This window comes from Podarcis liolepis (genome assembly GCF_965112155.1).
Source record: "Podarcis liolepis genome assembly, chromosome: 8".
NCBI lineage: Eukaryota > Metazoa > Chordata > Lepidosauria > Squamata > Lacertidae > Podarcis > Podarcis liolepis.
Genome location: NC_139560.1, coordinates 85,436,432 through 85,453,627, shown reverse-complemented (window position 1 = coordinate 85,453,627; position 17,196 = coordinate 85,436,432). Strand labels below are relative to the sequence as shown.

General features: G+C 51.1%; 1 protein-coding gene across 1 annotated transcript; it reads left to right on the top strand.

Annotated features, from left to right (window-relative positions):
• Positions 1-1,432: 1,432 nt before the first annotated feature.
• LOC310714107 (protocadherin-10-like) lies at positions 1,433-12,892 on the top strand. Its single transcript, XM_083519118.1, has 4 exons — positions 1,433-4,874; positions 9,144-9,196; positions 9,306-9,394; positions 9,742-12,892. The coding sequence occupies exons 1-4, from the start codon at positions 2,247-2,249 to the stop codon at positions 9,999-10,001; spliced, it is 3,030 nt and encodes a 1,009-aa protein (XP_083375244.1). The 5' UTR covers positions 1,433-2,246; the 3' UTR covers positions 10,002-12,892.
• Positions 12,893-17,196: the final 4,304 nt, after the last annotated feature.

Below are 17,196 nucleotides of genomic sequence, written 5' to 3'. Positions count from 1 at the left end.
GCTGTGACTGCCCTATAGCTAGACTGCCCCATAGCTAAATCTCTCCTCCTTTCTCGGAGTTAGGATGAACCCTTTGCCTTTCTTAACCTTCGAGCCTGACGCCCAATATAGTATCCTCGCCCAGTCCCCCTCCCCCCTCCCCGCAAGTGATTTTCACTGTGGTGGACAAAACAAGGACGGCCTCGGACAGAGGCTCGAAGATCCGGGTGTGTGTGTGTGTGTGCTGTGTGTGTGGAGAGATGGCGAGCAGAGGAGAGCGGCTGCCTGCCTCTTGCCGGATCTGTGTTCTGCTCAGTATCAGTGCAGGGCTCAATCTCCTCTGAAATCTGCGCCTCTTCCAAATCCCTTAAGTAGATTGTTATCAGATTATCCTTCCCTCGCCCCGCCGCCTTTAATCAAGCCGAGCTCGGGGAGGTTTTGCTCGGAGGGCTCCGTGGGCTTCCGCAACACCCCCTAAGGAACGCCGGGAGAAGCCTGTGGCCGTCCTCATCTGCCTGAACTGGGACTAGTAGGGATACGCGAGCAGCCTCCTGCCCGGAGGAGACCCGAGATGCTCGCTTGGAGATGCTGCTGGAGAAACCTCGCGTTTAGCGCGGGACAGAGAACCTGATGGAGGAGACTCAGTGCGGGTGGCCCTCGGAGAAGCCAGGCCACCAGAAAACCAGTCAAACACCGTGAATGGGACGATGGAAGCGAAGGGGAGCGACGCCTGGACCCTCGACGGGTTTCTTGGCCTGCGACATAAGTCCCATTTAGGTCGTCGGGACTTTATTTGCAAACGTGTTGGAATTGGGCCTGAAAAGACCATTCGTTTTGATATAGAGAGGAAGGTGAGGTGCCATCCCTCCTTCCTTGTCACGCGGGAGACCGCAATTCGGCTGAAGTTCTGTAGCACGGTGCAAACCGCTGTTTTCCAAGGGGCGTAAATCGAGGAAGGACGCCTCGTGGTTAGGCTGCGGGCAGAAGTCTTATCTCTGCACGCCGCGTAATTGTACCTACATCAGGGAAACAACCGGGAGGCAAAAAGCAGGAGGAGGAGGACTCCCCCACCTGCCGCGCAAACCGGAGCAGAATCAGCCGACACGCAGAGCTGGTCCTGAGCAGCGGACTGCAGTCAATTTATTTCCGCCTCCCACCTACGCCTGTGGCTGGCGTGTCAGCCTGCCTGGACCACTCTGCTGCGGAAAGGTTAATGTAAAACCTGTAGAGCAGCCACACGGTGGAGCCTCCTTCCTCCAGGCGCTTTTCGCTGTTTCTGCTCTCGCCGTCGGAGTCGGCGGCATTAGAGGCACTTGGGAACTCCGGCGGCCCGGGAGCGAGGAGGAGGCGTGTTGGCGGGCGGGGGTGGGGGTGGGGAGGGCGGGCGCTTTCTCCATGACTCTGCGCTGATAGAATCAGCCTTGATCCGGCAGTCTGGGATGTAATCCTCTTCTCTGGTAATTAAAAAAACAAACAAAAACAAAGCAGCATTACAAGGGAAACGGTGTGCAGGAAAATGTAATCAATTCTGTAGAAGCTTAACCATCTGTTAAAGGTTAAATCCATGCGTGGAGTCTGATGTCAGGATAGGGAGGATTTGGCTTTCGATGTGTTTGAGGGCTCTTTAATCTACCCCGGAGATGCTGCTGTAGCAAACAGGGGCGGGAAGAGAGGGGATTCCTGCCATCGCCGAGCGGAATGAACTTTCTTTCTCTGGGAAGAGACCGAAGCTGAGACACCCGGAGAGAGCAGCGTCCTCCCCTCCTCCAGCGACAGCGAGCGAGACCAGCTTCGGCGCCAACTAGGGTTGCTGCTCTTCAGGATCCACAAATTCTCCGCCACAGCCAATTTGTTTCATCGGGGACTTCTAAGCTATCCTCGCTTTGCTGATAATACACCGCGCCACGCTGGGAAGGTACCTGACCTTTTCCCGCATGGAAATGATTGCAGCCTCCTGGGTATAAGAATTAAAACACACACACACTCTCTCTCTTTCTCTCTCTCCCCTCCCCACGTCGCTTCCGCCGGCTACGAAAGGGTTAACCATTCCGCCCGTCCTCGTCGCAGCCGCTCGGGCTCGGGCTCGACGGCGCTGTCCACCAATGCGGTGCTGAAATGGCAGGCGGGTCCTCCCTTGCCGGCTCCCCCTGCCAGCCGAAAGTAGTTGGAAGTCCAAGTCCATTGATGATGAAGACGCACAAGGGCGGGAGCGGAGGCTGCAGCTGCGGCGGCGCCAGTGCTCTGCCGCGTCCGCGCTGAGCCCACCGATGCCTTCTCCCGATGGAGGCGGCGGGACTCCCCGCTGGGTGAGGGGTTCAGGGGGGGCCCGGCTCGGCCCGAGGCTGGCAGGCTGCGCCGGGAGTTGCGCGAGGCTGGAGCTGTTGCTCCTGCTAACTTCTTGCTTGGCTCTGGCTCTGGCTCCGGCGCCAGCAGCGAGCCAGCTGCACTACTCGGTGCCCGAGGAACTGGAGCACGGAGCCTTCGTGGCCAACATCGCCGAGGATCTGGGGCTGGATGTCTCTCAGCTGTCGGCCAGGCGGTTTCGCATTGTGTCCCGGGCGGGCAGCAAGCAGCACTTGGAGGTGAACCTGGAGAACGGGATCCTCTTTGTCAACGAGAAGATCGACCGCGAGGAGGTGTGCGAGGCCAGCGGGGCCTGCCTCTTGCACCTGCAGCTGGTCATCGAGAGCCCGCTGGAGCTGTACCGCGTCGAGGTGGAGGTGCTGGACATCAACGACAACGCGCCCAGCTTCCCCTGGCAAGAGTATGTGCTGGAGGTGACGGAGTCGGCGCTGCCCGGCGCCCGCTTCCCCCTGGAGAGCGCGCAGGACCCGGACGTGGGCACCAACTCCCTGCGCACTTACCGGCTCAGCCCCAACGGTTTCTTCTCGCTGGAGGTGCAGACCCGCAGCGATGGCAGCAAGTTCGCCGAGCTGGTGCTGGAGAGAAGCCTGGACCGCGAGCAGCAGCGCAGCCACCGGGTCTTGCTGACAGCTTTGGACGGCGGCATCCCCGAGCGCTCCGGCACGGCTCGGGTCGTGGTCACGGTGCTGGACGCCAACGACAACGTGCCCGTCTTCGATCAATCCTCCTACACGGTGAGTCTTCCGGAAGACGCGCCCAAGGGGACTCTGGTCATCAGGCTGAACGCCACCGACTTGGACGAGGGCACCAACGGCGAGGTGGAGTACTCCTTCAGCGGGCACGCTCCGCCGAGGGTCCGAGAGCTCTTCAGCGTGGAGCCCCGCAGCGGGCAGGTGCGCCTGAAGGGTCAGCTGGACTATGAGCGAGCCAACCTGCACGAGCTCTACGTGCAGGCCAAGGACCGCGGCCCCTCCGCCGTCGCGGTCCATTGCCGGGTCTTGGTGCATCTCGTGGATGTCAACGACAACGCGCCGGAGGTGACCCTCACCTCGGTCTCCACGCCCGTCCTGGAGGACGCGCCTCCCGGCACCGTCATCGCCGTGATCAGCGTGCTGGACAGAGACTCCGGGGACAACGGCAAGGTGAGCTGCGAGATCCCGCCGGACGTGCCCTTCCAGCTGCAGTCCTCCTTCCACAACTACTATACCCTGGTGACCACCGACCCCCTGGACCGCGAGGCTGTGCCTGAGTACAACATCAGCATCACGGCTCGAGATCGGGGCAGCCCAGCGCTGGCCACCAGGAAGACGCTGACCGTCCATGTGTCGGACATCAACGACAACGCGCCGCGCTTCCTGCAGCCCTCCTACAGCGTCTACGTGATGGAGAACAACGCGCCCGGGGCGTCCATTTGCTCGGTCAGCGCCCTGGACCCGGACTGCAAGCAGAACTCCTACCTGTCCTACTCCATCGCCGACGGGCAGATCCAGGGCATGCCCGTGGCCACCTACGTCTCCATCAACTCCGACAGCGGGCACATGTACGCGCTGCGCTCGCTGGACTACGAGCAGATCCGCAACTTCCAGATCCAAGTGCTGGCCCAGGACGCCGGCTTCCCCCCGCTCAGCAGCAATGTCACCGTCCACGTCTTCGTGCTGGACCAGAACGACAACGCGCCGGTCATCGTGGCGCCCGTGCCCCGCAACGGCTCGCTGGCCGTGGAGGTGGTGCCCCGCTCGGCAGACCCGGGCTACCTGGTGGGGAAGGTGTCCGCCGTCGACGCGGACGCCGGCCAGAACTCGCGGCTCTCCTACCAGATTGTGCAGGCGACGGACAGCAGCCTCTTCAGCGTGGCCTTGTACACCGGCGAGATCCGCACCATCCGCGCCTTCCTGGAGAAGGACGCGCCCAGGCACCGCCTTCTGGTGCAGGTGCGCGACAACGGGCAGCCGCCGCTCTCGGCCTCGGTGTCGCTGCTTCTCTCCGTGGTGGACAGCGTGCCGGAGGTGCTGTCGGACTTCAGCGAGTTCCCGCTGGGGCCCGAGTCCGCCTCTTCCACGCTCACCCTCTACCTGATCGTGTCCCTGGGCTCCGTCTCCTTCACCTTCCTGGTAGCCATCGTCATCCTCACGGCCGTCAAGTGCCACAAGGACCGGCTCACCCTGCAGGACTACGGCTGCTCGCTCCCGCCCTGCGGAGGCGGCGGAGGCGGCGGCAGCAGCTGCTGCTCCTGCGACCCCTCGGGGCCCCCGACGGACATCTTCAAGAACTCCAACCACATCCACAACTCCCAGGTTCCCTCGGGCAACAAAGGGGCCACCAACTGCGGGGAGGGCGCGGCCGTGGGGGGCCCTCCTGGCTATTGCTACAAGGTCTGCCTCACCCCGGAGTCGGCCAAGAGCGACTTCATGTTCCTGAAGCCCTACAGCCCGGCCGCTCCCAGGAACAACGAGAAAGTCCCGGACAACTTGCCACCAGCTCAGGGAAAGACGCCCCGCTTGGCCAATAATTCTCTGCAGCCCTCCAGCCAGGTAACCTCTGGGGAGGGAGGGGGAAGCTGTGCCAAAAAGTGTCCGGAAAGTCCCTCGAAAATGATTAGGCAACTCTACGCCCCCCCCCGCCGCCCCCGCCCGCCCCCGCCTTCAAAAAAAATAAATCCGCGCAGGGCGAAATCTTTTCATTCCTGAGCAACTTTTTAAAGATAATTACCCGGCCCTTTGATCAAGTGGCAGCGTCGACATTAGTAACCATCAGACAGCAAAAAATTCTCCACCAGGCTTCTTGCCGTTTTAGTTAATTATTTTGAAAACGTCAGGCTCGTTTTAAATTAGTGGGACGAGCGGAAAGCGCTCAGAAGTGATACTCGAGCGCCCATTAAGGCTGAGACGAGGAGCGCGCCGAGGAATCTGGGACCGGCTCTGTCGAAAGAGATGACAGCTCCCCTCGCCTGACGGCCCCGCGGCTCGTCTCGCTGCTGCTGCTGCCTGCCTGCCTGCCTTTGCCCCTCCCTCTCTCCCTGGCTGCCTCCCACTCGAGGTCTCTCTCCCAGCCCGCTGGAAAGGCGCGAGGTTGGCGTGGGGGTCCCTGGCTCACCGTAAAGGCAAGGGGTCAACCACCCCTCCTTCACTCCCTCCCTCTGGCTGAGAGGAGAGAATCAGGTGGAGGCGAGCAACCAGCCTCCACTCACTTACTTGGGGGGAAGTCACACTGAATTCCCTGGGGCTTTCTTCGGAATAAGCGGGCACAAGCTCTCCCCTCCCTCCTCTCTTTCTTACGCACCCACGCACGACACACACATCACATTCCATATCAGAGAAGAGAAGGGCTGCAGAGACGGGCCCAGGACATCGCAGTGATGGAACAGTGGGCATGTTGTAAATGCGCCGCGCCTACAACTCCCCATAAGGGGCTCTAGCTTATCCTTTCTTCTGTCAGGGGAGCAATCCACCAGGCGGCTTTCCTGCTCAAGCCTCCTTGAAATAAATGACCAGGTCCCATTCTTTTCAGTGGGTGTGAGCAGGAGAATTTCCCCGTGCGTGGTGCCCCAGAATGAGCGCCCCTCGCTCGATCCCTGTGGTGAAAGGAAGGGGTTAAGGCGGCACTCTGTTGCTGCTGCTGCAGAAGCAGCGTTGGGCTTGACAGATCTTTCTGCCTGGGAAGGACCAGCCCTGCCTGGTGCTGTGTTTGGCTCCTTCAGAGGCGCCTCCTTACCTTTGCCACGATCCCATTTGCTGAGGACCCCTCCGCCCTCCTGGCACCTCTTGAAATTGATGCTGAGCTCCTGTCGGTGGCAGGCGAGCGGAGGGAGGTGGAGGCGCTTTGTGGGGGGAGACGAACGCCTTGCTGTTTCAAAGAGCGGATCCCTGGGCTGGTGTAAAAAAGAACAGAATAGGCTGGCTGCTGCGGGGAGGGGCGGGGGGAGAAAAAACCCTTGACAGATAGAAAGAGATTTTTATGTCAACATTTGTTAAGCATATAAATGAATAACGTCTAATTTTTCCCGATGAAATACTATTTCAATAACGCGATTACCCAGGATGGACGAGGATGAAAGGCATAATCCACTTACAAACATTTGAAAACCACTTTTAACCATACAGCCCTTTTTAAACGAGCACAAGTCATTCTGCAGACAGGTCGTCTTCCTTTTTCACATTTTCGCTTGGATCGTTGGACACAGTTGTCTAATATGTTAATGCGATTTTCCTCTAGTCAGTTACAAACTCCCCCTAGTGACTTGATGTACGGAGCTGATTTCCACACCTCTCCGCCTCGGGCGGACCAAGGAGAGAGCAGCAAGGCCACAAAAGCTACCTCGCTACGGGGAGGGAGGCGGCTGGCGCTGCGGGGGCGGGGGAGGGTGATAAACCTCTCACCGGAAGGATCCAACAGCAAGACAGAGACAGACAAACAGGCCGTGGTCTCTCAGAAGAGATGGCATGAAAACGTATTGGGAGCATCTCCGGGGATATTTAGGGCATGAAGGATTGCATTCATCCATCCATTCCTCTTGAGTTAAAGGTTGGCATTTTACAGAGGAGGAAGAGGCCCACGCAGCAGGATCTCCCAGCAAGAGGCCTGGGGGACTTGCCCTTCCCCGTTTCTCAACCTGCTGACTCCCTTGCAGGGCACATGAGTGGACGAGTAGCGCAGGGTGCGAGCAGCGCCCTCGAGGCCCGGCCTTTGTGCTTCAGAGAGGGCAGGCGATCTCGGAAGGTTCCGAGGCCGGGTCACCATTCTCCAAAGCCCCCTCGCGGAAAAGAGGCGACAGGGCTGAATCCCCTCGCAGGACTCATTTCAAGGAGGGAGGACCATGGAGCTTGGCCCCCGAAGTCGCCCCTGCCTGCCTCGCCCTCCCCTCCCCGCTCTTTCCCAAGCCAGGCGCCTCCTGGTTCATCTCCTCCCGGGGCGCAGTGCCCCTGACCCGCTTGGCGAGGCCTCTCCATCCATCCAGGGTGGCACATTGGCAGGCAGGGAGCGAGGGAGGCTTCCTCCTCCCGCACCCAGTACGTGACCCCCATGCTAACGAGGCAGGCATATTAAGTCAAAGCGCATAACAATAGGACAATAATTGGGGATTTTCAAAGTAAGCCGAAGCGAGCGGCGCTTCCATTTCACAATCCAGCGAGTCTGACACCGAGATTAAAAAAACCCACTTCGGCAAAAGCCAAGTCGGAGCGCGCCCGAGAAAACGCAGAATACCAATGAGGGGGCCTCTTGGGAAGGTGCTCGGGGCTCTCTGGCTGGGGGGGGGGGGCTCGTCGCCCCGCTGGGGGAAGGAGCGCAGCCCCTGCGGAGGGGCTCTAAGCGGCGCCTCCCGGAGAGGGTCTTCCGCAACTGATCTCAGGCGCGGCAGAAACCCCAAAGAAGAGGCGCGGGGGGGGGGGGGGGGGAGAGACGCGGCTTCCCTTTCTTTCCCTTCGGGCGAGAAAAGACCCCCTCGATCAAATCTTTCTGATAAGCAGCGTCTGACTGAGAGGAGCCCAAGGAAGTCAGGTTGGGCTATGTGATATTCAAGCTGAGGGCCCCATTTTTAAAAATCTCTGCGTTTGAAAACAGGAAAGAAGTACCCAAAGGAGCACTTTCTCAGTAGCTTTCACTTGTAGGTCGGCTGGTCTTTCCATGCAAACACATCGCTTGATTCCTTGACTTTGCATTACTTAACACTTGAAGGATCGCAGCCCAGTGGCGTAGCGTGGGTTGTCAGCACCCGGGGCAAGGCAAGTAATTTGCGCTCCCTAACCCGTGGATTTGCACCCCCTAACCCTCAGATGTTGCGCCCGGTGCGGCCGGGCCCCCCTGCACCCCCCACGCTACGCCACTGTCGCAGCCGAGTTTGCTGAACAGACACCGTGGTGTCCGGGGTCCTGTAAGGTGTTACAAAAGTCCTTTCTGTGGCTCAGGGATGAGTCAGGTTCTCACATACGGCAATTCATGACTTCCTGCTGCAGGCAAGAGGGGATGAATTTGCATGCAAGTACCAACCCTTGTAGAACTCCCTGACTGGGACTCATGGAAATCAGGCCCCTGCTTCCAAACCAGGTGCTGTCTGGTTCATGGGCCCTGAAAATGACAGTGGCTTTTGGAGCAGCAGAGGGCAGCCCAGCCTCCTTCCTTTCTGCCCAAGGGTCACTTCCCTCCTGCCACACCATATAGCCTGACATGACCCACTGCTGTTCCTTGACTGCCATTCTCTTTCTTCCAGTTATCCTCTTAGTCCCAAGCATCCTTCTGCAACTCTCTGCTCCCTGCCACGAACCCCCACCATTCCCACACGCCACTGACTACCCACTAAATTGTCACACCTGACCAAGCAAGTTTCCGAATCCTGCCAGCCCAAGCACCAAGATGTTCACATCTCCTCCACTGATGGCTCCAACATGGTTGCTACCACTGCCACCACCTGTCAATGCTGGCAAATATCAAAGTCCTTGCTCTTCTCTGTACAATGCTTTATCTGTTCTGTTCTTCTCATAGCCCCACTGCATTATTTTAGAGGGAATTATGCAGGATTAGCCATGTGTATGGGAAGTAGCTGCCATTATGAATTTGCATCTTTGCTCTATTAAAGTCATGGCTTCTTGGTGCTGAAAGTAGTTAAATAATTTGCCTGAAGTGTGTACGGAAGACCCTGAGGGGGCCTAATTAGGCCTCTGTGCCTTATGTTTTATGACCCTGCTGTAAAACACTGCTAGCTGCTATGCCTATTGAAAACACAAAAGGCTAGCAGAACAGCATCCATTGGTCAAGTGTAATGAAGGCAGATATTCTACTCAACATCCGCTTTTTCTCATTTGCAGGTGAAACAACCCAATACAGACTGGTTGCCATCTAAGCAATCAACATTGAAGAGGTACTGGGATTGGTCTGGGTCATTTAGTCATAAAGCAATGGCTATGGAGCATGTTAGGCGTTCTTACCCTAATCTTGGATAACTCTGTTTATTTGCTCCTCTTTTTTAGTTCACAGAGCCTAGAGGATGTAGGGGGAGTTCGTCGAGGAATCCAGAAGGAACATGACAGGTTGCGCACTTTGGTCACTCCAGTCTCTGGTGAGTTTTGATGCTTGGATTCCCAGAATAGTATTTAAGAGCTGTTGGTATACGTCCATCAAATGTTTAACTCCCATACTCCTTTGGAGTGCTCAATTCTTGCCATATTTACATTTATTTTGTTTTACTAGTTGAACTAAGCTATGGTGTGTAGATTTGTTGGGGTGGGTGGTTCAGTCCCAGCCCTTCAAGATTTTATTTTGCTGACTTAGACACTTCATATGGAAGCTCAGATATGCTATTGGGAACTGGATGGAGCATATCTCATGAATGGGACTATGTTTGATGTGCTGTGATCCCCCTGAGATTTTCTTTCTGTCAATAGATAACGACTTTCCTTTTCACAGAGCTCCAGAAGGCACCTGGTCCCTCAAACAGCATCTGGACACCTCAGTATGCTCCTGTGTACTCACAGCACATGTCTCCTCTGGATTACCAGCACAACGTGTATATTCCGGGGACCCCTACTATGCCTGCCAATAAGGATGGGCCTCTGTTTCTGGATCAGGAAGCCAAAAACAGCTTCTCTACTTTTGGAAAGAGGAAGAAAATGACCACATATTGTGATATACATGACAACATGGTTATTAACAATAACTTGAAATAATGCTTGCTCTTGGTCAGTAGTGGGCGCAGAAGAGGACAGGGCGATGTCCGTGGTGCTGGTGAAACAAGGCTGAGATTTCTGGACTTTGTCACCTGCACTGTTCTGCCTGGTACAAGTGGCTGAGAAGTCTTCTGTGCAAGCTGCCTTCCCTGAAAGCTTGATGATCTGTGAAAGACTGTGATGCTATGTCACCAACAGCAGTTGTAATTTGTGATTAAACTGAAATAAGTGCCACTGGACAGCGAGTGGTTAGTAGCTTTTGACATGAGAGAATCGATGAAAAGGAAACTAAAAGAATGTAGATTCTTCCTGTTTCATTTGTCAGGTCTGGTGAGGGCTCTAAGCAGGAAACATCACATGGTACTTTGATGTTAAGTGAAAAGCTTGTCTTCTATTGTAGAACAGGAATGTCTCAGGCGGTGGCAGGGGGAAGGGTATAGAGCAGGGATGGGACACACCTGCGGCCCTCCAGATGTTGTTGGATTGCAACTACCATAATCCCTGGCCATTGGCCATGCTACCTGAGGTTAATGGAGACCAACAACATTGGTGGAGGGCACAGGTCTCCTCCTCCTGCTTTAGAGAATGTGTGTCTACAAAACAGCCATGTCCCGCACACTTCAACAGGTCTTTGTGCAAGAGCTCCATTTTGTAAAATGTGTAGTTTTCTTCTTCTTGGTATGTGTGAATATATCAGGTGCACTTTTGTGAGTTTCTCATCCTGTTAGCACATCAAAATAGCTGCAATGGAAAATCACAGAAACCCGAGAAAATGCTTGAGTTTAAAGTAATAGGGATTTATGCTCTCATCCAGAAGGAGGTTTTACTGCTCTAGAAAGTGTGAATAATTTCTTATTGGGAATGGGGGTAATGCCCAGCATGCAAAAACCAATCCAGCTGCAGTGTTTAATATTTCACCTAAAGATAACAAAATTAAGTGGTTTATTTTTTTTTATCACACTCACTAGGATGTAAAGCAAAGCATGCCAGGTTTGGACAGGAAGTCTTTTCAATTGACATTAACCTTGTGGTTGGAAAGAAGGGGGTTCTAAAAAGGTTTGGTTTTGTTTAGAACAAAGCTTACACATGACTGAGGTCTGGAACAGAGATGAAGCAAGAATCTGACTACTTTTATCTCCCTGCCCTGCAACTATCTTTCTTATTTCATCATGGGGGCTTTGGTAGGGGAAATAAGACACAAACTGGACAGCCAAGAGATTTGAGGGTCCAGCTCACTGGTTGGCTGTAGGAGTGCATTTGCTTAAGGAGGGACCGTATTATCTTGTGAGTTTAATTCCCATGAACTGTCTAAAAGAACAGTGATCTGGGGAATCAGGGCAGTGTATACTTAATTGTGCACACAGACAATCCAAATTCTGCACTAAGGAAAGTGTGATCTGCACAAATTATGCACATTGTCATGTTTTTTTTAAATATTGTAGTGTTTACAGTTCTGCATACTATATTCTGGTCTTGCTTGTCACAGGGAGGGCAGGACTATGCAGGCCACTGAAGCCCTCACCCCAGCTGCTGGAATTCTCCTCCAGCCACCCCTCTGGCTTCTGATATTTCAACTGGCATTTCACATTTTCAACCATATCTTCATAATCATAAGGGCTGAAAACTTGCCTTTTCAAAAAAGAAAACCAAGCACCTCAGGAAGCAAAATTCTGCACCCAGTACTGCATTTAGCATTTCTCCCAAGCTGCCCCAGGATGTCACGCACATTCCCCACACACTTCTGAGTGTATCTTGAAAGCCATAAAGACTGGATCTTTTTTTAAAATAAATAAAAATAAAAATAAAATAAAGGTGATTATTTCAGGATGCCAAATTCTGTATCCAGTAATACATTCCACACTTTTTTCCTGAGCTCTTGTGAAAACCAGGCATGCACAGAGCTCTGCTAACACAATTTTTTTAATGGGGCAAAGCTGGATAGGCAATTCTGCAGCCCCTAAAGGGGCATCTTTGAAACTCCTAGCAGAATGGATGCATTTGTTCTCCCACAAGGACCTTGCAATCTACCAGGCTTAGGGGGGGAAGGCTATGTTATCTTCCTTTCTGCTAGCAACTTATGTGGATGGATGTCAGTGCAATATCTGTGGGAGGAGGCAATTATGAATTTTCAAAGATGGCCAAGCTTTTACTGCTCTGCTTCACCAAGCATGGCTAATTTTAAAGGCAAAAGGGATCTTGAACACAAAGTCTTCACATTCTGAAATTGCATTGATAGAACATTGGGGTGGGAGTGCAGGAAGATGGTTCACTTGAAATAGAGGACCAATATCAGCATTTTCTTAAAGAGGCACGTCCTGCCCTCAGGTGTCTACCAGAAGATGGAGCCCCCTTCATCATCAGCAGCATAATGAAAATAATATTTTTTATTTATATCCCACCCATCTGGCTGGGTTGCCCACTCTGGGCAGCTTCCAACACATATAAAACACCAAGCATTAATAATAACAATCTGACCCAATTTAAAAAGTCGTAATAACTTTAAAATAAACAACTTATATCAAATAAAGCAATATTCAATAATCCATTAGAATCTAATAGTAAACAGCAAAATTAAACTTCAGCAAATAATCACTACTACAGATAGTGTAACTGGTCATATTTTCCTCCTGTTGATTTGTCATATATGTTGCTTCCTCTTTAGCTGTGTGCACCTACAATTTGGGGTATGCACTGTGTTTTTCTCCACACATTTAAGGATTTTAAGTTGCAGCTGAATTGGCTGTAGGCAAGTAAGGGTAGCTGGGGGGCCACAAAACATCAGAGCTCTGTCTGCCAGTACACTATGTAGGATAACACTGGTACTGGATCCCAGGGCATAGGTAGCTCAGACCACGCAGAAGCCAACAGGTGGAGGATGGAAGAGAGAAAGAGGTGAAGCACTAGCCTGAGTCTCTCTGTGCTTGCAGTGGCAAGTAGGATGGCCCTGCACTTCCTTTTCACCAGTACTGCAGCCTCTTTGTAAGGCTAGTGGGGAATCAAAGGCAAGTGAAAAGGCCATGGGTAGAATTCTGCCCACTAGCTGCTGTCTGATCATGTTGTGAGTAGTTGCATGTGAGGGCAATTCTGGACTGTGGGGAAAACTGAAGGGGATCCCTAGGTTACCATCTTGCTCCAGGAATGTCCTAGATATGGGATATAAACCAGTAGAATGGCAGGCAGAATCTGAACTCAAGGCAGCCACGAGTCTTCAGCTCAAGATATTTGCTCTGTGTTTGTCTATGTGTGTTTGTAACAGGCACTTCAGATCTAGACATTTGTAACTCCACACTCATTTTTCTTAAGATTGGCCTGTGTGAGCAGTAAGTTCTTTGTTGAACAGTTCAGTCTGAGAGGCCCATTTAAGATAATGCACAGGTGGGAATAATCTTTCTTGAAAGATACATTTTTTCCTGTATGCATGGAAACTGTGTTGACAAGTCTGCCAGAATCACAGAAAGAAAAATTGCTAGTATTTTTTGTTTGAATTATAGCTTATTGCCTTTTGAACAATACATGCAGTGCATGAAGAATTCTTTTCAAACAAGTCAGAAGTTTATTACACAATGTTTGATTTATACCAATAAAACTGTTCTTTAATAGTCCAAAATGGAAACCTGCCTTTTTATTTTGCTACATCAGGACAATTTGGGGGTGGGGGTGGGGTGGCTTTGAGGGTATGGCTTGAGAGCCCCTGAGCTGCAGTTCAAACAAAGCATTCTACAGCAGTCTTTTGAAGTGCAGTTACTTGTTGCAATTACAGTCTCAAATGTGAGCAATATTAAACTACTTCATCTTGTAGTTTTCAGGGAAGAGGAAATTTACTCTTCTCCTGCAATCCCTGCTGGGCAACTTTATTGCAGAATGATGGACCTTGAATGCCTAGACTGCTTAACTTTCACTATGGGTGAAGTTATCTCTGTACATATCTGGGGCACTAAGATTTCTGCTAAGCATGGCTGAGGGTGGAAAAAATGTTTCCATCTACAGCCTGAGGGCCTTCTTACAAAAGTGAGTGAGTTTGGGCTTCATCCTCTGGTCTGACAAAGCAAATATTTCGAGAGATAAGCCCCCCCCCCCAGCAGAGCCAGGTGTGGGGTAAATTGCACCCACCCTCACATGAATTGTTTAAACACTTAGGGGTTTAGTTGACTCCATCCTGGAATCCCTGGAAGAGGCAGCAATCTATTTCTATATTGTGTAGAAATAGAGTTACAGATTCTATATCAAATGAAATCAACGTTGGCAGCACTTTGAAGCACCCCACTGAGTCACACTGAGTCACACTGAGACGCCACACTTCCTTATGTAGTTTGCTTCAGAAACTCAGAGAATTATTTAGAGACCCAAGCCTGCCTGTGATCTGAGTGAGGGTGGCTAGGGTTTAGTTCTGACCTTAGAGGCTGAATCTAGAGGGGCAGCTGCCAATATACTTGGAGCCAGTTTCATTGCAGGCAATTTCCACTTGATGTGGCTTCAGTTTTTGTTGAGGTGAACTCCTCTAGCCTTTGTATTTCCCAAGATGAAACCTACAAGGCTTCCTTCATCATGCAACTGGGACATCATGGACACAACATGGACCCTTCTGGTCATCTCCATCACAGGTCCTTGAGGGCTAGTTTGTCCCATTGGAACCTGATGTATGATCCACTCACCTGTGGATATGCTTGGCAGCAATACAGCTTTGCCAAAGAGATATGGAGTACAGTATTAACAGTTAACATTTTAGCCACTTTAGCACTAATCCATGTTTCCAAATTCCAGTACAAATAAGATGGCTTTAGAAGGCTCATACTCAGGCTTCGGTAAATATCCAGAGAAGGGATATGCTCAAGGAGACCTTGAGGTGATGAATGAAATCAAGGAAGCATCTAAAAAGGGAGACATTGTAGCTACGGGCAACTTCAACTACCCTCACATAGACTGGCTACATATGTGTTCCAGTCATGACAAAGAGAAAAAATTTCTAGACACCCTAAATGATGTTTGCTAGAACAGTTGTTGTTGGAACTGAGCAGCAGTGGTGTCCAAACTTTTTTCAAAAGAGGGCCAGATTTGATGAAGTGAAGGGCTGTGAGGGCCGATCAAAGTGCCAACCAAAGTTGTTGACCTTTTTTTAGGTCTGAAGTTCTCAACCTTTTGTTTAGGGTTGAAGTTTTTTTTAGGATTTTACCACAGGAAATAAACTGCCACCAACCGGTGGGCTGGATTACACCCCCAAAATGGACTTTGGACATGCCTGGAGCAGAGAGATGGTGACCCTGGACTTAATATGGAGTGGTGCCCAGGACCTAGTGAAAGATGTAAGTGTTGTTGAGTTAATTGGAAGCAGTGACCACAGTTATATTAAATTAAATATACATGTAAATGGCCATTTGGCAAGAAAATCCCAACATGGTCACATTTGCTTTCAAAAGAGGGATCTTCCCTCAAATGAGTAGATTGGTATAAAGGGAGCTGAAAAGTCAAATCACTTAAAAATGCTGGGGAGTTGTTTAAAAACACAATATTAGCAACTCACCTGGAATGTAGCCTACAGATCAGGAAAGGTACCATGAATCATAGAATCATAGAGTTGGAAGAGACCACAAGGGCCATCGAGTCCAACCCCCTGCCAAGCAGGAAACACCATCAGAGCACTCCTGACATATGGTTGTCAAGCCTCTGCTTAAAGACCTCCAAAGTAGGAGACTCCACCACACTCCTTGGCAGCAAATTCCACTGTCGAACAGCTCTTACTGTCAGGAAGTTCTTCCTAATGTTTAGGTGGAATCTTCTTTCTTGTAGTTTGGAGCCATTGCTCCGTGTCCGCTTCTCTGGAGCAGCAGAAAACAACCTTTCTCCCTCCTCTATGTGACATCCTTTAATATATTTGAACATGGCTATCATATCACCCCTTAACCTCCTCTTCTCCAGGCTAAACATGCCCAGCTCCCTTAGCCGTTCCTCATAAGGCATTGTTTCCCATGAGGGCCAAGAGGACACCAGCATGGTTAACAACAGAGTCAAATAAGCCCCCATCAAAATTGTGAAATATTGTCCAAATGGAGGAACAAAAAGAAATACACACTTTGGCAAAAAATAATAATGTAAGCAGTCAGCAAGGGATGCTTTAAAAAGAATTTGAGGAACACATTGCTGAAAACATTAAGACCAACAACAATAAGTTCTTTAAATATTGGTACATGCCACCCCAATCTTCCTCAGGGGCTGCATAGATTCTAGGGGTTAGACCTGGAAGAGGGAAGTATGGGGGCACAACAGGGGTGCAATGGGGCAGAACGGGGCATAGTGGGGGCATAAAGGGGTGGGGTGGGGGCACTCCACCAATATGCGCGGGGTCCAGGAACGGAACTCCCATGCAAAATGGTCACCGCCTGTAGTTTACTTGGACTTTCAAAAATATTTTCGCAAATTACCTCACTAAAGACTTATGAGTAAGCTTAGCAGTCAAGAAATAAAAGGAGGGGTCTTCTTGTGGATCAGGAATTGGTTAAGTTGCAGGAAGCAAAGAATAGGAATAAATGGACAGTTCTCCAAATGGAGAGAAATGGAATGTAGAGTTCCAGAGTAGGTATTGAGACCTGGGCTTTTTAACTTGTTCATAATTGATCTAGAGTTAGGAGCAAGCAGTGAGGCGGCCAGGTTTGCTAATGACACTAAATTGTTCAGGGTCATTAAAACAAAAAGAGATTTTGAAGAACTTCAAAAGGATTTTTCCAAAATGAGTGAATGGGTGATAAAATGGCAAATGTAAATATGATGCATGTTGGGGCGAAAAAAATCTTAATTTCATAGATATGCTCTGGGGAGGGGGGGGGGCTAAACTGGCAGTGATGGACCAAGAATGAGACCTTTGGATCATAGTAGATAGCTCACTTGCTCATGAGTGTATTGTTCTAGCCAACGGTCATGATGAACTTGTGGCAATAATAAAATAGTACAGAACATCCACCCATAATATAAGCCAACATCCATGATGTAAGAGAGAGATGATATCAGTCACCAACAAGCTTAAATCTAGCTTGATTTCAAATTAAACCTCTGAATCACCCAAACAATTTATAGCAATTTTATCTAACACCCCCCTCCACTTTTTGCAACAAGTGCATAGAAGGCCACTCTCTGTACTAAGAAACTAGTGCTATGAGGTTTTTTGGGGGGTGGGGGGAGGGCTGTATGGCTGATTCCCTTCTAA

What these genes read in the sequence shown, in the direction of transcription:
- LOC310714107 (XM_083519118.1), top strand. Translation starts at nt 2,247, where the DNA reads ATGCCTTCTCCCGATGGAGGCGGCGGGACTCCCCGCTGGGTGAGGGGT. An exon ending in CTCTGCAGCCCTCCAGCCAG is followed by an intron (nt 4,875 to 9,143) that starts GTAACCTCTGGG and finishes TCTCATTTGCAG; the next exon opens with GTGAAACAACCCAATACAGA. An exon ending in AAGCAATCAACATTGAAGAG is followed by an intron (nt 9,197 to 9,305) that starts GTACTGGGATTG and finishes CCTCTTTTTTAG; the next exon opens with TTCACAGAGCCTAGAGGATG.